Below are 22,772 nucleotides of genomic sequence, written 5' to 3'. Positions count from 1 at the left end.
TCCCTGGCATCATAGGTCCTGAATACTTTGTCCTCAGACCCCTACATGGACCCACCAGCCAACCTGGGAGACCCCTAAACATCTCCTGGAAGACCCCCTCTAAAACTTTCTATTTGTTTTTATTCCCCCTTACACCCTCTGCCCCTCAAATTTTCTATTTTGATGTAGTGGCAATTGCTTCAGGGTTCTTGAATCTATATCAGTATTTGCAAAACTAAACACTGTTATCAATGTAACATTGATCTAAAATGTGGTGACTGTAAGAATAAAGCAAGCTGAACTGCTGTTAAAACGAGAAGAACTTCCATCACCTGTACTTGTACGGGTGTTGAAATTAAAAAAAAACAATGTTTGAGACATGTATAAGCTCATGATAAAATCTACAACAGGGAGAGTTCACAATAGTCTCATTCTTCCACAGAGCTTACTTAAAGACATTACCCGGGCACTCTGATCTGGCCATTATGGACTAGACAAGTAAGAAGACAAAGGCCTTAAAGTTCTGTGCCCTTTTAGTGTTCCCTGAGAGAACAGGGAAAAGCTTCAGCAGTCACTCTGAAAAGATGCAATGCCTCGTATGCTAAGTCAATGACAATTAGGTGACAGACTCATATTATTTCTACACACCAAGGGCATAACCCATACCAGAGGTTAAAGGGAACGAAAACAACATGTGACCTACACGGAAATGGTGGCAGCAATCAGCTCTAAATGAGCCAGAGCAAATGGAGTTTACTTAAAAGGAAAAAAAAATGTAAAGACAAGAGTTACTGCCGCTGCTGCTTAAAATAGGCGCAGGTTCCTAGAATTTTCCTTCCAGCCTGAGGGTAGCCTCTGAGCAGAATTTCTTGATTGAGTGCTTAAGGAAGGGTGTTGCTACATTCTGTTTGATGAAATCTTGAGACAGAAGGAAAACAGAGTTGGCAGTTCGATCCTGATGGGATATGTAAGATACAGTTGTCTGAAACAGCTTTATTCAGCAATTTTTATGCCAAATACAAAAAAAAAAAAATCCCCAAACCAAAAATGACTAGTCTCAAAGCTGGGGATTTTTAAAATCCAAATCCATGTTTAATATTTCTGACCATTACTGATTCAGGCGTGGCCGAAGCAAATCATCTCTACAAAAGTACCAACTGCAAATGGAGAAAACGTGTTTGCTCTCAACACAGAATAGGGAACCTGCAATCAGGTTTTAAGGAGTGCCTGGGATATATAAAACAATACAATCAGTCTGAGAGTGAAAAACAAGCAGAGGGACACCACCATCCAAAATAACAGAAAATTCTTGCTCGCTCCCAGGAAGCCTCAAAGACAGAAAGACAGTGCAAGTGCCTCAGGAGCAAAAGCAGGCAGCCATGGGGCCACCAGCAAGGGGACCACCAGCCTCTGTGAGGCGGCGCGTGTGGTCCTTTCTGCAGCATCCACAAGGCTCTCAGAGGAATGCTGACAGTCTACCTGCCAGAGGCCTGAAACACAAGTTTCCATACTTGACAGAGACAGGGAAGAATGAATCTGTAAGGACATGTGTGAGTCTTGCTCCCCAAGGATGGCTCTTCTTCCAGCAAGCCTTGAGAAGCATCAGCCTCCCTCTCTGCACAGCCTTACTTAACCCTACTCAGTCCTTCCAACTAAGCCGGCAGTCCCGCACACCTCAGGAGAAAAACCAAGCCAGGAATCCAACACAGAAAGACAGAAGCTAACAACCAAAACTAACCCCAAAGAACAGTGATGTTCTTAAAACATAAGAGGGGGCAGAGATATAGTACAGAGTTGTGAAGGCAATTTCCTTGTACATGACAGATCCTGGTTTAATCCTGGCATCACCAGGAACAATCCCTGAGCACAAAGTCAGGAGTAAGCCCTGAGCACAGTGTAGCTTCAAAGACTCTCCTCACCCACAAATGCTTTTAACATGTTTTTTAAAAAAATAACGTAGTACTGCTATTTATTCAGCTATTGATTAAGCTGACTGAATTGGGTATGAACTCCACAATTTTAATATTCTTGAAGAGACTAAAGAAGAAACTGTTTCCGCATAAAATAAATAAATCACCAACTTAAAGGTACAAAAAGAAGCAACTGGAGGGCAGAGCAATAGTACAACAGCTAAGGCACTTGCCTTGCACAAGGTGGACCTGGGTTTGATCCTTGAATCCCAGATTGTCCCTAAGATCTGCCAGGAGTGATTCCTGAGCATAGAGCTAGGAATTGCCATGTGCACCAGTGGGTGTGCAAAAAAAAAAAGAAAGAAAGAAAGAAAGAAAGAAAGAAAGAAAGAAAGAAAGAAAGAAAGAAAGAAAGAAAGAAAGAAAGTGCTCAAAATCTTCATGTCAAATAGATGCCTAGGCAGATGAGTATCTTTTTCTATAGATTTGAGCATCTCTTAACACCAAGAAATGAACCCCTGGTTTTATCAAAGAGAAACAAGAAAATCATCTTGTTATAAATTTTTAATAGTTTTAATTTTACCAGGTGACTTTTTCTTGACTTGCCACAAAATCTGAGGCCACCAGCAGTAATCCTTTATGTCTTGACTACAGTATAAACAAGATATTACAATATAATCTATTTTTTGTTATTTAATAGAAATCTAAGAACAAGGAGAAAAAAGGAATAGCTTAAAATAAAAATTCACTTCCTAAAATAACACTGATTTTAAATGCAATCTTCAGAATAGCTTGTAAATAAGAAAACAATAAGAATATTGTTTTAGATGACTGGAAACAAACTAAACAGTCCACAGTAGGAGAATGATGAACTTAAATTATAATAATTGACCCAGTAAGTACTATTCACCCTCTAGAAAACAGGTTTATAATGATATGCAAACTCTTTTCATTATAGAACAAATAAGGGCACAAGCAGTGCTTATAAATACAATGATCAAAAATGTGATTTAAAAATTTTTTAAATCTACTTATGAGGAAAGAATACACATGAACAGATGAAATGTTTATAGTCTTATTTGAAAAGCAAAGTGAGTTGCCCCCCCCACTTTATTTTCCATTTCTATTACTGAAATTTCTCTCTTGAACGATGTTTATTTTAATGTTGGGGAAATAAGTAACTGAAAAAATGTCCAGGTTTAACCTCAGCAATGATTGGATTAGAAGACCAGCCACGCCTATGCCTGGTCCCATCTCCCTGGACAGTTACTGCCACCTGAAACTGATCATGTATTTCTGCATCACCCCCTTAATGTTAATATTCTGGGATAGGAAGTATTGACTACATGCCGGAGCTTCAATAAGATAGGCATATGGTCCTAATAACCAGAAAATTCCAGTGCTAAGGAGAGACTTCCAAGTAGCTTAGCCGCTGTTGTTAGAAACCTCACATTCCTCCCTGATCCAATGTAAAATAAAATATTAAGTGCTGGGGATATGTCTCAGTGTACAGCACATCCTTGGCATGGGTGGGGCCATCGGTTTGATACCTGGCACATCAAAAAAAAAACAATAAAGGAAAATTTTAGCCAATTTTAGGAAAAAGGAGAATTTTGGTGATTATTAGACCCTGTCACTTGCAATGTGGTCACTGTCCACAGATTATGCAAGCAGACAGCACCACCCAAAAATCACCATCGGGTTCCCCAGACGGGCTAAATGAAGTTAAGGGGCTAGTGAGCTCTCTTGTGCCTTTGCTTTCAGTCAGGTAGAATACACTTGGGTCTTGTAAGAGTAGATGCTCTTCCTGACAGCCAGAACCAGCTAGAAAGTGCGTGAAGACACTGATGGCCCTGTCCACCGTCGCTGCCACTAAAGCATCAGCACAGCGCCTGCATTTATGTATCTATCCAACATGGTTTAATTAACAACAAAACCTCAAGCCTTCTGATCAGAAAACTTTCCATAGGAGCCAGAGAGGTAGTACAGTGGGTAGGACTTTTGCCTTGCATGCGGCATACCCAGGTTCAGTCTCTGGTCCCCCAAGTCTGCCATAAGTGATCCCTGAACTCAGAGCCAGGAATAAATGCCAAGAATAGCTGAATGTAGCCCAAAAGCGGGAGGTGGAGGGGAAGGGGGAATGGGACACCTTTTCAGAGACTCTGAAAGGCAAAGGTACAAGGGAAATAGATATTTACAAAGTATAAAAGAGGTGAGAATAAAAGAATTTGCTTATTTCAAAATATCACTTTCAATCCTTCCTCATAGAGTTCTGGAAGACTCCAGCATTTCTGATGACAGGAGCCACTTATAGCCCTAAATTGTAACATAATCCCAGGAGTCGTAGGGAAATGGTGAGAAGCATTAAAGAAAAGAGGATGTTCAAATCTCAGCGTCAGCAGAAGCAGCTTTAGCCAGAGAAAAGCTGCAGGATTGGAGACATTAGCAACTGGGAGAGAGAAGAGAGCAGCTGCAGGCACAGGGAGATATAGGAAAACGGACAGAAGCGCTGGTTAGATCCCAAGGGGACCTCAGCCCCCAGAAGGAGCTAGAAGGTGCACTGTTAACAGACACAGCTTCCAGGTGGCTATAGACATAGAAACACTGATACTAGAGAGTGGATTTGAAACACAGGTGACACTTCCCTCACCTCACCAGCCTGCAACTCCAGGAGTCAGAAAAACAGTACCAAAGCAAGACACTGAGGGCCATTTCCATGGAGACACCATTACCTGAGAAAGACTTTACTATCAATATCTGCTAAGATAATATTGACCAGCCCACCCACCCGGAAGCGCACTGGGAAGCAATCCTATAGACAGATCTAGGCGAACACAAAGCTTTCCTTTATGGGGGCTCGGGTCAGCAGAGCTCAGGAGGCTGGGGACCATTCCTAGAAATACTTGGTCAGCGGTGCCACACCTGATGGTTAGGTGTTTGGGATAAACAATGTAGTGCTGCTGGGACCCAGTGATGCTCAAGGACCCCCAGGCAATACTCAGCAGTGCTGGGAGTGCCTTGGGTCACACATGCAAGGCATGTACTTCACTGCTTTGAACTAGGTCCCCAGCCCCGTGCATTCGCTGCTTATATTCCAGCATCTCATTCTCCTTCCTGCGTGAAGGAGGGCAATAAAAAGCAACTGGAAACATCGCACCACACGCAAGAGAAAAGGCCAGAATAAACAAAATAAAACCAGTGCAAACATGGAGAATACTGGTAACAAAACTTTAAAAGAAATTGTACTGAATATCTCCACTAAACTAAGGTATTGTGCTCATATCATTTTTAAAACAGCACTCTTAAAAAGACAAAAAAAAAATGATAGTGAGAAAAGGGAAAGATGGCCAGAAGTTAATGAAAGGTAAATAAGTTATAGACATATTACAGAAATTGGAATAAAAAGAACAAAGAAGGACTGGAGCGATAGCACAGCAGGTAGGGCATCTGCCTTGCATGAGGCCAACCCGGGTTCGATTCTCAGCATCCCATATGGTCCCCTAAGCTCCCCTAAGCAACGCCAGAGGTAAATTCTGAGTGCAGAGCCAGTAGTGACCTCTGTGCAGAACAAAGAAGCTGACAGTGTACGGGGCTAGAGCGATAGCACAGTAGGTAGGGCGTTTGCCTTGCATGCGGCCGACCAGGTTTGATTCCCAGCATCCCATATGGTCCCCTGGGCACCACCAGGAGTAATTCATGAGTGCAGAGCCAGGAGTAACCCCTGAGCATTGCCGGGTGTGACGCAAAAAGAAAAAAAAAAAAGAAGCTGACAGTGTAATTAAGAGACATGAATATCAGAAAATCAGTGTAAAAAATCTCAATATCCAAATTGATAAGGCAATTCAGAGAAACAGAGCAGAAAAAAATCAGGGAGAAATAAGACAAGAACATATTTACTAATTCAACCATCTCATTCTTAGATTAAATTTGATTCTTAGTACTCAGGACAATAAATGAAAAGTAGATAATATTATAGTGATTCACCAGAACTCTAGGACACTAGAGTTGTTCTGTATGAGTTTAGTAACTCATACAGAAAATAAAAACTGGCAATGGCATGTAAAAAAAGAAAATAAGAAAACAGAGAAAAGGGTAGTCCTATAATGAGATAACGGAGGACAAGAAGCAGGAGTTCTTTCCAACCCAGAATTTTATGCCTATCAGAACCACCCTTTGAGGTCAGAATTAAAGGCCTCCTCATACCAGCAAAGTGGGAGAGAAAGAAAATTGCTGAATGTTTTTTAAAGTTTGGGGCATGATCTGACTAACAGCTTTACTCTATTTTGAACTGTCCAGCCTACAGTCATTTCATATCACCTCATTTAGTCACAGAGGACACAAGAGTAGGTTTGCTACATACTTCCCTCAGTGAAAGAGTATACCATAGTATTAAAAAATAAACTGCAGAAAGCTAGGCATTATCCCTTGCTTAAAGATGAGACAAACGGGACAAATGGGGCTGAAAGAGATATGTGGTTTTCCAAAGATGTCATGGTCAGGATGAGTTAGCGTTGGGACTCTACTTCACCAGGTCTAATGCCATGTCCAGGATTCTTAGGGTATGGATTTAAAAACAGCGGATACAAGTCTATATGTTCCAGGGTCTCATTCTCTTTTCTGAACATGAAAGAGGGCAACTGCTTCCTTTCAAGCTACCCAAAATACTCTTTAGCCTTTCTCTGCCCTGATGGCAGCTCAATTACTTAATTCAGTTCAGCCTTCTCAGCATTCTATTTTCCTTCCTCTACATATCATCCTTATAGAACTGTAGCACAAAATAAATATGACAGAGTCAAAGCAATAGGCAAGCTCTGACTTACTCATAAAAAAGAAGTTTCTTCGTTGTTTTTTTTTTCCTAAGTCAGAAGGAAAATAAATAGACAGGAGACATTGCCTTCTCAGATGCTTCAGAAGCAAGGCACCTAATGTATTTTAGATGTTTTCATAATGATCCATCTGGCTCATTATCATCTTAAAGAATAAAACTCTAGACCTGAGGAGAGAGCTCTAACACATACCCCAGCATGAATTGGCAGTGAATCCAATTCCAAACACTGCATGCCCCACCTTGAACACTGCTGGGGGTGGCCTTAAGCCAGATCTGGCTCGTGTGGCAGGAAGTGGCCTCTGGCTTCCCAAAGTATGGCCTCGTTGATGGGTGGGGGGAAACTCTGGTCTCTAATAATCAGCTTTTTATTATGAGAGGAACCAATATGCAAGAACAATGAACCCTTCTAGTCTGTCCCCAAAAATATATTGATAATGAAAACAATGCTTTAAAAGTCAGAGCACAATAAAAACATCCATATAATTTCCCTTTCCATCCTTTTTACCACGCAGGAGAGAGAGAGAGGGGTGGAGGGTGGGGGGGGAAGACAAATGAGCACACAGGCAAGCACTCACAGCCATACACAGTACGTGACCTTCAACTCATATCCCCCATCAACTCTATTGGACGTGGAGACTGATAAGGTCACGGGTTGAAAGAGTCACAGAAAAATCCTAACCCTTTTCTAGGTGATTCTCTGGTTTCATAACACACAGGAGTCATCTAGGAAAACAATCTAGCTACTCACTCCACAGTATCGGTCGCCGTTGAATATCTGTGGAGGAAGAGGGTTCCCCTGAGCAGGCTTCTTTTCGGCAGGGATGTTTTTGTACATCCACTGCCTCTGCTCCTCAGACATTGTGATATCCACCTCTTCAAATTCTATCTTGTTGGCTTCCAGAAATCTAACCACATCCTGTTGCTTCTTCTTTATCTAGAGAGAAAAGAAACACATCAGGAGAAGTATTCATATTATTTTATGTTTTTAATTTTATGTGTTTATTTACTGCATCACCCCTGAGATACAGAGTTACAAAGTTGTTCATGATCAGGTTTCAGTCATAGTGTTCCAACACTCATCCCTCCACCAGTGTACATTTCCCACCATCAATGTCTCCAGTTATCCTCCCCCAAACCTCCCCTCATGTTTGTCTCTACCTTCTTTCGGCATGCAGTTCTTATCCAGAGTGATTGTTTCCAACTATCTTTGTCATAGTGGCCCCTTCTCTATCCCAACTGAGAAATGCTCATTTTAAATAATGGGGAACGATTTCCAATTGAAGTGAATTTGATTCTCACTGCAGGAGGTAAGACCACACAAGTCCCACAGCAGGCTCCAGTCACTGGCGTTAGCAGAGGTCTAAGCAAATCCTGATACAGTGACTGCTTCACCCTGACGTCCAAGGACTCGGGGGTACAGCTCAGAGTACCAGGAAAGAATAGACTCTATGTGAGGTTAGAGATTCAATGAGCCCTCCATGGGTCAGTCTCCTCCGGCACACACTTCCAGAAAGTTGGCATTTACAGTCATAAAAGATGCCTATGCCCCAAACCGTCAGAAAACCATGTACAGCCTTCTGAGATGTCAACATTTCATTGATTCTGGGAGCAGCAGCATTCTCATTGCCCTCAGTGTCCTTTTTTCAGATACTCCAGTAGTGACTGCTGTGAAAGCGTCGTTTTTTTTATCAATTCACAAGAGAATATTATTCTCCACTTCTAAGGTGAGGATAAACAGCAAGCACCTCTGCCTCAAACTGTTGCTTAACCCTTTGCATCCCTCAGCTTTTATGTTTCCTTCCCCAGTCACTAGGGGTCAGGTGTGTTCTGAAGAGTGTTAAATGCATCTGTACCTTTTAAAAATCTTAGTTATTTTCTTGATTCAAGGCTTTGTAGTAAACTAATTTGGATGAGGTGACAATACTTAAAGCCTTAGACAAGGTAGATCTTAAATACGCATAACAAGTCAGTTTGTTTTTTCCTACCTGTCTAAAAAAATCTGCATAAAACACTTAGATGGTGGGACTGAAGAGATAGCACAGAGTAAGGCACTTGTCTTAAAGGCAGCCAACCCAACCAGGTTTTTTTTTTCTTTATTTATTTTTTAAAAAGTGAGTCACCATGAGGATACAGTTACCAATTTACCCAACTTCGTGCTTGTGTTCCCCTCATACAATGTTCAAGAACCCATCCCTCCACCAGTATCCATTCTCCACCACCAATGAACCCAGTATCCCTCCCACCCTCCAATCCCGTCCCCCCACCCTCACCTCACCCCACCTCTGTGGCAGGGTATTCCATTTCCAACCAGGATTTTTTTCCCCAGCACCCACATATGGTCCTCCAAGAAGTGTCAGGAATGATCACTGAGTGCAGAGCTAGGGTAAGCCCTGAAACACGGGTGGTTGTGGCCAAGCCACCCTCCTCTCCCTGCAACTTAAACGGTGCATTTTTTAATGGCCAAGAATAACTGCAATAAATCAAGCAGCCAGATGGACCTCTTGTCATAAGAAAATAAAATGCTTGAAGAATGCTCTTGAATTCCCTATTCTCCCTCTTTCTGCTGCCCCAGCAGCCTGATTTATCTCTCTGAGGTGAAAATCTGTTAATGCTTAAAGATACTCTAATCACTGGACTGAAGAAGGCAAAATAAATGACTAACAAAGATGGCATACAGAAAAAAATGAAAAGACATCTTTAAAATCACTATTAGAAAATGAGAGAATTACTGACTGCCTGCTTTAAATTCTAATTAGTAGTGATGTAATCTTGAATAAAGTCACTTTTTATTTCTAAGAGTGACTACTCCCCCTCCCACTGCTATACAATTTTAGAACTATAGTCACATCATTTTTTTTTAAACTTCAGTTTGAAAAAAAATAAAAAAGAGCATCCATCTCTCTTAAAGTTCCCTTGACAACTCCACAAGGCTGGTTTATTGTTGGTTGAAAGCTGTCATTCACTTGATCACAGTCCTAAGACAGCTTGTCATTCTCCTATTCAGGTTCTGCTTTCGTGTGGGGGGCCCCCTGCCCGTAGAAGAATACAACTCAGCATAGCACAGTGTCCTCCAGGACCTAGGTCCAGGTGCTTCCACTTCATGATGCAACTCCTTTGTTTGAAAATTGTAAATCGAAAAATAAGTAACTAAATAAATAGTTACCAACAGTCCTACCAACCAATCACTGTAAAAATGTAATTCAATGAATGAATCTGGCTTTTCTGTCCATTTGTGTAGCTCAACATTATCTAGCATATTTCAAATACTCTTGAGGGTAATTAGAAATATGAAGGGAAATTTAGGGGGTAGCTGGTAAAAATGTCAAAGCAGTTAGTTACACACAGCCTCAGAGAGAAAGTGAACTTTGTTTTTCTTTTTCTTTTTTTTTAAATTTTATTCAATCACTGTGAGATAGTTATAAGCTTTCATGTTTGAGTTACAATCACACAATGATCCATCCCTCCAACAGTGCACATACCCCACCACCAATATCCCCGGTATTCCTTCCACTTTCCTACCCTCCCCCTGGCTTCATGGCAGACAATATTCCCCATACTCTCTCTCTACTTTTGGGCATTATGGCTTGCAACCCAGACACTGAGAGGTCATCATGTTTGGTCCATTATCTACTTTCAACACACATCTCCCATCCCGACTGATTCCTCCAGCCATCATTTTCCTAGTGATCCCTCCTCTATTCCATCTGCCTTCTCCCCTCTGCTCATGAAGCAGGCTTCCAGCTATGGGGCAATCCTCCTGGCCCTTGTATCTACTGTCCTTGAGTATCAGCCTCATGTGATTTTAGAGAGAGTGAACTTTGAGCCAACCAGAAACTAGCTGGACAAACTCTCTGTGAAGGACAACTGGTAAGCACCTGGTCATCAGACCCACATTTATTACCCTTTTTGCAGCTGTTCCCAATGCATCTTTTTCCATATGATGTGCGTACATACCATATACACTACTACACCAAGTGAAAGTACCTAAAAATTGTACCTACATGGTCTTTCAAATTCAGAGAAATACAGGTATACAGCTTCTGCATTTTCCCACCCCGTGGCCAGCTCCCACCCCTACCTTGCCCCAGCACTTTTTGCTGAACTCTATCTAGTCCTCTACAGCTCAACTGGTCTTTCTTTTTCACAGAACTACATACACTCAGTAAAAAGAGCTGCACCATGCCCTTTACTCGATAGCATACCATGAATGTTTTTAACCCACAACATAATATTTTCAAAATTAAGAATTTTAGTATCTGCTTGACAATTCCACCATATAGATGAAAAATTAACTACTAATCTAGTATTAGTCAGCATACTTATAACTTTCACCATTAAAAATTCATGTAATGAATATCTTTTATTTAGTATTCCTTGCTTCTCTCAACACTGAGCCTTATGAATGAAACCAGGTCAAATGGCAGTGACATTTTCCAGACCCCTAAAGAATCCAGGCTAAGCCATTTTTCAACAAGACCTCATCAATTTACATTCCTATTAGCACTGTTTTGAAAGTATTCTTGACCTAATCCCTTCCCTTTTCATAGCCAATTTTAAGAAAATCATAGGAAGCTTATTGTAGAATATTGAAATTAAGATAAAATTTGAATATTGAAATTAAAATAACATGAAGTTAATAAGGATGAAGTGCTGGTTAAGATTATTGTGCAGCTGGCGAAGTGAGAATGTGGAGAAGAAAGAACCAGAGTTTTCATTCTCTACCTGTGTAAACTTTTAAAACAGTCTAAATGTATCTCTACTCAGAAGATTAAATAGAAGGAAATTCTTCTGAGAAAGAGACCTTCCCACAGAGAAGGTTTGGGCAGGGGAGAGCCCTAGAGACCTGGTGTTTTAGGTAAATCGAGCTTCCCCAACAGAAGAGCAGGACTTGAAGTACTTTGTTAGCCCCGCACTCCTTCTTTTCTCACGCTATAAGCACAAGAAGAGTATAAAAGAGAATACTTTAAAGGGGCTGAGACTATATTTTAAAAAATGAACTAATATTACAGCAAACTATCCAAATAAACAAAGGGGAGAAATTAAACTCAGAAAAGGAAGTTTTCCAGTGGATATTTGTGATAGCACCAGGAAGGAAGATGAGTCACAGCGACATCGGTTGTTTTTTTCCAGGTTGTTTCTGAGAGGCTCTGGGGTGCCTGTGGACTGGGGGAACTGCGGCAGGCCAGGCTGGAGAGTTGGGGGTGCAGGCCAGCTCGGGAGGCAGGGACTTGAGAGCAGACACCTGCCTGGCAGGCAGGGCCAGGTAACAGAAAGGTTTCCCAGGCGGTGAGGGGGAAGCTGCCAAGGGCACTTCATCTGCTGGCGGCAACCCAGAGCCCAGTAACAATAACATAGAGTCATTTCCTCGACACAAAGAGCTTTATTCTCCCTACACTTGCGTTATTCTGAAACAAAATGTACCATCAGTGTGGAGAGCCAGTGAAAGACAAGAAGTAGCTTTTGGGCCAATACTATCTTCACCCATGACCACTGAGTTATAAGTAGGCATAAGTCTTAAGGTTTACTTTTTTGTCTTTAAAAAAAACAAATAACTAAAATGCCATGGCAGATCATGCTATTTACCCACTTGCCAATCTCCCTTTCATAATACCAGAAACCCAGTTCAGTGGAGGCGTCATGTGTTCAGCTCTATCTACACACTTGTTTACCCAAACGCCCCAGCAGCTCGGGGTGGTCACATGACAGAGTTCTGGCCAGTGAGTTCTAAGGCCAGTGAGTTCTAAGGCAGCTGTGCTCCTTGGGAAGCTTCCATTTAAAAAGTGGAAAAAACAAAGACCATTTGAGCTTTGTTCCTTCCTTCTCACTTGCGGAAATACCACTGTGGTGCCCAGAGGTAGAGAACCATTTTCCCAATGAAAAAGCGATACCATGTGCTAAGGGCAATGGGGAGGATGGGAGCGGGGTCCTTCGGGATGTATTACAGCTGCCATGCCAGTCCTGTGCAGCAGACTCTTCACTCACCCGTATCAGAGAAATAAACCCCTAAGTGGCTAAGCCGCTCTTGCTAAGCCTGCAAGTTTCCTAAGCCTGCATCCAATCCAAATGCACTACTACTTGATAAAATTCTTAATTAAACTACTTAAAATGCCTTCAGAAATATTGTAGCACAGCGGATTGAAAATAAAAGCTATTACTGCACAGCGGAGCTTAGAAATAAAATCTAGATGACAGAAATTTAACCTAACTGAATGAAGTATTTGTCACTCAGTGAACAGATGAATTTTCGTTATTTCCTTCATGAAACAACAAAGTCATTGGAAGATATGCACAAAAAGCTTTGGTACAAAAGAATAGTAGCTGCATTTTGTCTTGCCATTCAAACACAGACCCATCACCCAAAGCAACTGAAAGAGCAGGCACTGGCAAATTGCTCCGGCTAGATCACCTATAAACAAATTATAACCCACAGATCAAACCTGAGCCTACTAGCTTGTTTCATACAGTCTACACCAAAAATTGCCTTTATATTCTTAAACGGCTAGAAAAATTCAAAACAATAAGTTATTTGTATATAAAAATTGTATGTAGCACAAATTTCAGTGTACATAAGTGAAATACTAAAAGTCAATTACTCCCATCCATTTGCACCTTAGCTACTGGCCGTCCTGGGTCTACAGAGGCACGGAAAATAGCTGCAAAAAGGGCAATGAATGTGGTTCTAATGCCCAGGTATTTACCAGCTGTCCTTCACAGAAAGTTTGCCAAACTGGTTTCTGGTTGATTCAAAGTTCACTTTCTCACTGAGGTCTTTTGTAACTACTTGTTTTGACATTTTTACCAGCTACCCCCAAATTTTGCTCCAACATTCAAGTTATAACTTTGCATCTAAAATCTACCTTTTACCCATTACTTTGCCCACGTCCCACTACTGAAATTCCACAAAGATCATGTCTGCTGTTTTGTTCTAAGCCCTAGGGCTTAGAAAGTCCGGCACAAAACAGACACCTTATAAATGTCTGTTAAATAACAGACAGGTTTTTCATTAGTAGAAGGCCTAGTGTAACAGAGAGGTTTTCCTCCTGACCCCCACAGCATTACCACTAAGACTGAGATATCTTAAAAGCATCACCTCCTCAGAGTTCTCTCTAACCACCTCCTCTAAGACCCTGTCTAAATTTATTTAGCACTCTCTATCTCCTTACTTGTTTCTATGTCCACCTTTCCCAAGCAAGGCAATTCTGCATGCAGGAGGTAGGTCCTTAGTAAATACTAATTGAATGAATGATTAAGAATCACCACACCACAGTTGAACAATGGAGATTTCTAGGAGATGAAAATTCTATGGTTTAAACTCATCTGCTAATTTATTAACAAATGTAACTGAAGCTCAATCATGCAGGAATATGTAGACCCAAATTGATAATATTTTTCAAAACCGTAAAGCTATAGGAGCTTTAAAAGCAGTGTGTTTAGAATGCTATACCTAACTGTAAGTAGTTTAAATAATTAGAAGAATCTCCAGAACCCAAAGATGAAAAAGGGTTTGCTTTTAACATTAACAGTGACAGTGAAGAAGATAGTTGTTAGTGATTGGTATGTTTAAATAATTCCTAGTGTAACTCAATTTGAAAAATTCCAAGTGATGGTTTCCCTAAATATTTTTACTAAATTATTGATTTGAAAAAAAAATCCTATGGTACTCCCAATTCGTACCATAGGATTCTAGCACCGTAAAGTACTTCCCCCAAATATCTCCAAAAGCTCTGAAGCAGGAAACTCAACTCAGTCTGCTTCTAGGCAGCCCTCTTAGCCATAGCACAAATGCTATAATCATACTGTGCCCCTATAATCGGGCCTGCCGAACACACACAACAAATCACCACTCTCCTAACACAGTGTTGAATTGTAACCTCCATAGTGATGGGACGAGAAGGTGGGCTCTGGGAAGGAATCTGGTTATGAGAGCAGGGCCAACAAGAGATGCACTTTGAAAAAGGCCCTGCACTTCCTTACTTTCAAGCATGTGAGGACACGGAAGTTGGAGCTGCAATGCAGAAGAGGACTGGATATTCCCCCACGCTGCCCTTCCTCCTCCACCCGTCTTGGTTTTGCAGCCTCCAGAACCCTGAGACACATACACTTCTGTGGCTGATAAGCCACCCAGTCAGTGGCATTTTCAACTCCAGATCCCTGCAAGACATGGATCTACTGAGAACCCCAATGCCTGTACCAGAATCCTGGCTGCCCCAATCCACAGGTGTCTGGGTGATGCACTATCTCAGTAGGCACTGCTGAGTCTGAGATACGGGTGAACTCTTAAGGATCCATGGAACACTTAGTGAAGATGCCAAACTATCCTTCCGGGGACTGGAGTGAGAGTACAGTGGGTAGGGCGTTTGCCTTGCACGCGGCCGACCTGGGTTCAATTCCCAGCATCCCATATGGTCCCCCAAGCACCGCCAGGAGTAATTCCTGAGGGCATGAGCCAGGAGTAACCCCTGTGCAATGCTGGGTGTGACCCAAAAAGCAAAAAAAAAAAAAAGTATCATTCTGACCTGAGCAATCACTAGGCCCTGGGTCTGAGGACTAGGTAAATAAATGACGATGCACTGGACTCTGATATACTCCCTACTCCACGCCGCTGACTTCTAAGTAAACTTGCAAACCCCACCCTTTCTTCTGGTAGGATCCGTTCTATCCCAGAAGGCTGCCAGTTGATTGATGTAATTAAACAGTCCCTGCCAAATCTCATCCATAGACTTCCAGACATGTCTGGTCACGTTTGAATTCCAGAATATACACAGCTAATGCTGCACCCTGAGACCTTTGGAGTCACTGTTAATTGAGAGGACAACTGATTAGAGTAATGTAGATCTCTTGTTTATGTGTTTAATTGAGATGTAATATGAGCCACTGTGGGAAAATAAATTTAAAGACAAATGAGGGACAGAAGGAAAACTGGAAGAGATGGCGGTATATATTTCAGAGTTAGACAGTCCTGGTTTTACTCCTGACCCTGGCAGTTCAGAAGCCCTGGGAAATTACATGGCTTCTCTTTCAGCCTCAGTTTCCAAGTCTAGGAAATACACCCAGTATCTTTTTTATTTTTTTCATAGGTTCATGGGAAGAATAACTAAGCAAGAAGCTAAGCAGTAATAGGAACCTACACAACTCTTTCATTCAAACATATTAGCTCTTCTCTCTTTGTCTGAGATATGGGTTTCTATAAAAAAAATATAAAGTGATTTGTGGATACTTTAAGACTCAGTTTTAAAGCAACTGTTCTTCATTTTACCTATTTTCTCACTTCAGATATGCACTCTTCTTTTTTTTCCTGACTTAAGGTAAATGTAAAGCTTACTAGGGGCCCTTTATGTATCTCAAATAGAAAAGGCCAAAACTAAGCTGAGAAAAGAGAAAAGATTTTCCGCTGACTTGAAAAATTTACAAGATGCCAGCAACTCTCCAGCAACTGAGGAAGGTACTTCAAAGGTATTTAATTTTGTAAAACTTCACTTATGGATATTTAGGTATTGCATTATCATAAAGAGGATGCAAATATCACAAAGTCTCCTGGCGGCCTAAAGGGATTTACTCTCCTGAAATGCCCGGAAAACTATCACTCCCTTTTATACAGCCAGCCCTGCAGCCAGGACAGTCCCGTCAGCCAGAGAAGGGGACCTGAAGGATGACACCCAGTCCAGACAAAGAAGCTCTCAGGCAAGCTTTGGCTGTCTTAATGAGGAAGGATGAAGGTGGTATCTCTCCTACCTCCAGCTCAGAGCTCTAGATCCCAGGTGTAAGAATTAAGGATGCTAGGCTGCCTTTCCAGGGTCAGTACTCAGCTTCAGGAAAGGCCAAGAGAATCCCAGGAACAGAGGCTATATACAGGTCAACCTCCACATTAGGGCGGCATTAGTCAGGTTCTCTCCTGCTTACAGATCAACACGTTCTAACTAAAACACTCACCAATAAGCACCTCCGTGGGGGAGGCAAGCCAGGGTATGAAATACAGCCCAACAAGTCATCTGCTGAGACTCTTACCAGAGTTTAACTAAGTATGAGGTTGAACAGAAAGAACTGTCTCTGGTTTCTGTTTCAGTTTATCTTACTAGAAAGCAAATACCAGGTTACTTAGCCAAAGATAACAATGAAAGAGACTCTTGAAAGAGATTGAAACCTGAGTTTTAAAGAATCAGAGTATCAGAAAGATGGATTATGAGAAACAGCAAAATTTTTGAAAGAAACATTATTACAGTTTAAATGTAAGAGAACAATTTTACAAACTGCAGTTTTTCATTTTTTGCATTATTAGCACAGTCCCTGGTTCCCAACAGACACTCAATCTGTTTGAATTAAATACATTGTTGGATTTAAATACTTTGTTTAAACAAAAAAATACCATTTTCGCTTTATTTTTTCATGAGCCAACTTCTCGGAGGCATTTTTTTAGCCTACTTCCATTGTTTTCTTTTGTCATGTTTAAGATGTTAAATCACCTTTTTAGTTAAAAAAAAATTTTTAATCTAGCTGGAGAGACAGCAGAGTGGGTAGAGAATACTTCCTCTCCATTTTTAAAAAAATAAATGAGAAAAAAACAAATCTCATCATGCTAATGTAACTATTTTTTTCTGTTATCTTCCAAGGTTTCAACTTTAGAAATAGACTTAATACAGTTGCCATGACAAACACATGTTTCAGGGTGGGAAGTTTCAGCTGTGTTACATGCATTTTCCACGGCCAAAAAGACAGCATAAGGGGCAAAGCACACGTGGTGCATGCGGGAGACGCAGGATCTATCCCTGAGCACCGCCAGGGGCACTGCAAAGTATAGAATCAGCCAGCAGCAGCCTCCGAGTGTCCGATACACCCCAAACAAGCAAGCAAACAAAAATGAGTAGTTTCTGCTTCTTCACAGCTACATTTGTGTGTGCATAAATTCTAACATTTTTCCACTGAAGACAACGTGTAATTCCACAATTTCAACTACCATTTCTATGGAAAGATAAACAAAATCTGCATTTCAAACATTTCTGACCTTAAAACTGATCTCATTCATCTGTGTAATACAGAGACAAAGGGAAACAGAGGATATTGAACGATGATAAACCCTTGGCCTTGGATTACAAAATTTGGATTCACCTACAACAGGGAGAGAAGAGTGAAAGGGATAAAAATCTGAGGGGAAGTGACATAAGAACAGGGTGAAAGGTCATTAGCACTGTGATGGGGGTGGTGTCTAGTAACTAGGTTTTAACACTAGTGTTAACTGTACTACCTAAACTAAAATTTACAAAATAATATAAAATGAAACTTAAAATAAAAACACACAAAAAACCGGCTCTTTAACAAGGGCCAGTCTCGTAGTTCTGAAGCTCTTCTGGAAATGTGTGATTAAATATCCCATAACCTTCAACTGTGACTGATAAAACAACACAACGCCTCTTGTCGGCCCATTTGTTCACCTCTTCCTAACTTCCTTAGAACTACCTACAAGTCCCAAACCTGTTTCTATTATGAAAAGCAAAATCTTCACAGGATCACGGACACATTTTGAGACTAGTCTCTGACACTCAGTTTGGCAGCCCTGAAATGTAGGCAGAAGATTATGAGGTCAATGTGGCCACAGCAGGCTTAACCCCGAGGTCAGTTCATCGGACTTTCCCCCTGATGATCAACTCACTGTGCCAACATAACCAAGAACACTGTTAACAGAGCAGTGGCTGGACATAGCTTCTTCTGGGCCTCCTTGATTTATGCTCTAGTCCTTGACTAGATATAGAGTTGGGGTGGGGGGAGCGGCATGGGAACAGGATCAATTTCTTTTTCTGTCGAAGTCTTAGTGTCCTTACTAGTGAAAAGCATACCATACTTAAGTTCAAAGGATGGAGGTGAAAGTTAAATGATAGAAAGCAACCACAGCTGTGCATGGCATGTCAAAAGAAAACATCGTACTTTCACTCTAAGGTCACAACCATAGGTCCATGATTCTGTTCATTGGCAAGCGTACACATCGCAGGCCCAGTAAACATTCACAAACATTTGCCTAGTTTTCTTCAGTTATCAATCCACATATATGTTCATTTCACCAGGACACTTTGAGGGCTGTGCAGGTGCAGGCACTGTGCTACATTTAGTTTAGGGGTACATACCTACCTTTGTCTTAGTTCAGCTTGCCTATACAAGACAGATTCATTAATAGGGCATTGACATTCAAGCACTGACAGTGTCCCTACTATAAAACTTGATTTAAAGCTTACAGGATCTGGGGCTAAAGTAATAAGGTACTTGCCTTGCACATGACCAACCTGTGTTTGGTCCCTGGAACCACATATGGTTTCCTGAGGACTGCCAGGAGTCATCCTTGCACACAGAGTCAAGAATAAGACTGCACTGCTGGGTTGGGCTCAAAACAAAAACAAAAAATAAAAAAACAAACAAAACCACACAGGATTCAGTTTCTGGGAACATTAATCTCAGTGAGAATAGGTTTCCTGGGGCTGGAGCAATAGCACAGTGGGTAGGCCGTTTGCTTGCACGCGGCCGACTCCGGTTTGATTCCCAGCATCCCATATGGTCCCCTGAGCACTGCCACGGGTAATTCCTGAGCACAGAGCCAGGAGTGACCCCTGTGCATTGCCGGGTGCACGAAAAGACCCAAAAAGAAAAAAAAAAAAAGAATGGGTTTCTTGGATCCAGAGAAAGAGTACAGCAGCTATGGCACTTGCCTTGCATATGGCCAATGTGCAATGGCCCCCCAAGTCCCACCAGGAAGACTGCTGAGCACAAAGACAGGAGTAAGCATTGAGTACCAACATGAGCACCACATCCCACCCCCACCACTACCAAAAGAATGGGTTTCCCCAGCTCAAAGATCCAACTGGGCAATGAAGCTATATACACATTAGAAAATTATACAGCTGAAAGGAAAGATGAAGTCATGAAAATTGCTGCTAATTGATTGGAACCAGCGGAACCACGTTAAGTGAAATAAGACAGAGGAAAAAGTAAGAATATCAGATAATCCCAACTGTTCCATAAAAAGCACTAAGACAGGGGAATGGAGAGAATCAAATGATTTCAAACTTTTGGCCATGAATTATAGTACTGAGAATGCCAACAAACGGGAGGATGAGGGGAACTGGAGGGCATTGGTCAAAGGTCTTGGCCACTATAATAAGTTAAATTTTTTTAAAAAATTAATTTGTACTAGAGAGGTAAGGTAAGGGATAGAAGGGGACCTCGGAAAATTGATGGAGAGGCACCGACACTGGTGGTGTAGTTGAAACACTGAAAGTCTGAAACTTTATTGTTAGCAGTATATGATACCAGATCAATACTTTATTGATACCAGTTCGTGGTATCTAGATTTTAGAAAAACCCAAAAAATTGAAAAAGAAGGAAAGAAGGGAGGGAGAGAGGAGAAAGCGAGGGAGGAAAAGGTTTCTTTTTAACTTTTAGCATGACATCACAGTAGCAGAACATGTTCATTTGGGTTTGCTAGTTTGGTGGTTACTTGGTGGTTATTCTGTGGTTATTTCCTACTCAAGCTCATGCTAGCCCAGCCATGTGGCAGTTCCAGCCCCTGCAGCACACGGAAATGATTAGTCAGCACACTACTGACAAACTCTAGTTAGCAACCTACCTAGATTAGCCAAACCAGGAGAGCAAACAGATACTTCTCATTGTTGTACATACAGATAAATAACCTTTTGAGTTTCATCTCTGTTCCGTGTGGAAACTGAGGGAAGAAATACTAAGGTTAAACTACAAAGTAGAACCCGGAGAGATGGAGATTCTCACCATGTGAAGAGGAATTAATAAATGTCACCATGGCTATCCCTAAGTACTTAAGGTCTACCCTGAATTCTTTTTTAAAGCTGATAACCATCAATTTAAACCTTGTTTTTAAATTTTGAGTCCCGCTGGATTGTCTCTCTTTTGGAATCACAGATTAAGATCAAGAAGTTAGTGTGTAAATAAATTCAAGTCACTATATTTTCTTTCTTAACTGAAACTTCGGTAGATTTCAGAGTTTATGTACTACTTGAGTTTAAGAGAATATTTCAAAACAGATCAAAGAGATTACTAGTGTCTTTGGCAAAAGAATTCTTTCTATAAACAGGAATCTAACCCACTATTAACAAAAAAGGTTACTTTCAGCACAGTCAACTCTTCACATCTAGGTAAGAACTTACTGAAATGACATTTGCTACTAATTCTTCCAGAGATTGTGAAGTAAGGAAATGCAAGAAGTATTTATACGATATAATATAAAGCAATCTATAAAGTCTGCTACGTTAACGGTTCTTTTTATTTTATTTTATTTTTTATTTTTTTTAAATTTTATTGAATCACCATGTGGAGGGTTACAAAGTTCTCAGGATTATGTCAGTTATACAGTACTCAAACACCCTTCCCTTCACCCGTGCCCATATTCCATCACCAACCACCCCATTATACCTCCCGCCCCCTCCCGCCCCCCCAGTCCCTGCCCTTGTAAGTGATAAGTTTCACTTCGTTTATGCTTTATCTTGGTTACAGTCCATGTTTCAACACATAATTCACTATTGTTGCTAGGGTTTCCCCCCAAAAAAGAGAAGACAGTCCCACTGTCAAGGAAGCATTTGATGGCTCTCCATTGCTGAGAATGTAGAGATATTAAGTCCCGCTGTTTGTTACATAACTTTTCTATATTTTTTCCCCCCTCGTCCCTCGCCACCGAGATCACGCCTGTTTAGTAATCACCACGCTGCCTGACAAAGGGAAAACAAACCAAAAGAGATGGTTATTTCTCGTCATCAGCCGGCGTGGGGCTCTGGCTTAGTTGATAGTCTGGTAGAATGTCTGCAAGCAGTTTCTGGAACCAAAAGTAATACGCTGGTATCGGCCCCGGCTCAAGATTCCACCAGCGTCCCGCTGTTCCAAGTACATAATAATTTATTCCCTTGTATCCGATTCCCACGCCACCAGGTCCGTGTCAGCTTAATGGACATCATGCTAAGGTTAACACCACGCCGCGTTTCTTCCCGAGAAAGAAGGATATTTCTTCTCAGCCGGCGTGGGGATATGGCTTAGTTCAGTCTATAGAGATGGCTACCACTTTGGTAGCCTTCAATATTTCAGCAAAAGACTTACTATTCTTGTTAGGATTTCCCACCAAAGTCCGACCCGTTGAAAGGGAACCATTTCATATTGGTGATGATTAAATGACAATAGGTTGCGCGGCCATGGCAGCAGCCTCGCGGCTTTGAATTTCTGTATAAAGTCCAGGGAAAGTACAGCCAGAAATTACACATCGCTACAAACTTTAACCCTATTATGGTCCCCCCAAAGTCCAACCCATTACAAAGGAACCATTTCATATTGCTGATGATTAGATGACATTAGGCTGCCGTGGCTGCGCGGTTTTGGGTTTCTATATAAAGTCCAGGGAAAATTCTGCCTAAAATTCTATCACTACAATCTTTTACCCTTTACCAAAAAAACTTAGTACTATTGTTTGGAGTTTCCCCCCACGTTAAGCCCTGCCAGAAAGGAACATTTACACGTTGCTGACAATCAAGAAATATTAGGTCGCAGCCGCGTGGTTTGGGATTTCTATATGAAGTTCAAGGAAAATTCTTTTGGTAATTGCATCACTCGCTGGCAGCGCCTGGGCCAGAAGCTCCCAGCACACAGTTTGGAGGCATTTTGGGGGCGCCGCTCGTGTCCAAAGTGGTTCAGTTGCCTCCGGGGTCGATCTCGCGCGGGGCCGCAAAGGAGCGTCCCCACGTGGCTCTCTGCTTAAATGTCGGCCGGCACAGGGCGGATCCAGGAGTCCCGCCCATCGGCTATCCCGGGCTTCCTGTAGAGTCTAAAAACCGGCTATAGTCTCGCTGCGTTCAAACAGAAAGAGTTGAGAGAGAAAAGAGCATACCCTGCCGGCAGCGCCTGGGCCAGAAGCTCCGAGCACACAGTTTGGAGGCATTTTGGGGGCGCCGCTCGTGTCCAAAGTGGTTCAGTTGCCTCCGGGGTCGATCTCGCGCGGGGCCACAAAGGAGCGTCCCCACATGGCTCTCAACGGTTCTTTTTAGTACTTACTTAAACATGTA

The 22,772-nt window shown here is 41.7% G+C and overlaps 1 protein-coding gene across 1 annotated transcript in view; it reads right to left on the bottom strand.

Moving 5' to 3' along the window:
- SH3BGRL2 (SH3 domain binding glutamate rich protein like 2) overlaps positions 1 to 22,772 on the bottom strand; it is a 59,782-nt gene that overhangs the window by 10,193 nt on the left and 26,817 nt on the right. The window contains exon 3 of the mRNA XM_055136708.1: positions 7,466 to 7,651. Within this exon, the coding sequence (XP_054992683.1) occupies positions 7,466 to 7,651 (186 nt within the window). The remainder of the gene's footprint in view (positions 1 to 7,465; positions 7,652 to 22,772) is intronic.

Source organism: Sorex araneus, chromosome 4 (genome assembly GCF_027595985.1).
Source record: "Sorex araneus isolate mSorAra2 chromosome 4, mSorAra2.pri, whole genome shotgun sequence".
Lineage (NCBI taxonomy): Eukaryota > Metazoa > Chordata > Mammalia > Eulipotyphla > Soricidae > Sorex > Sorex araneus.
Note: the sequence above shows the minus strand (reverse complement) of the source record. Positions and strands in the feature narration are given on the sequence as shown.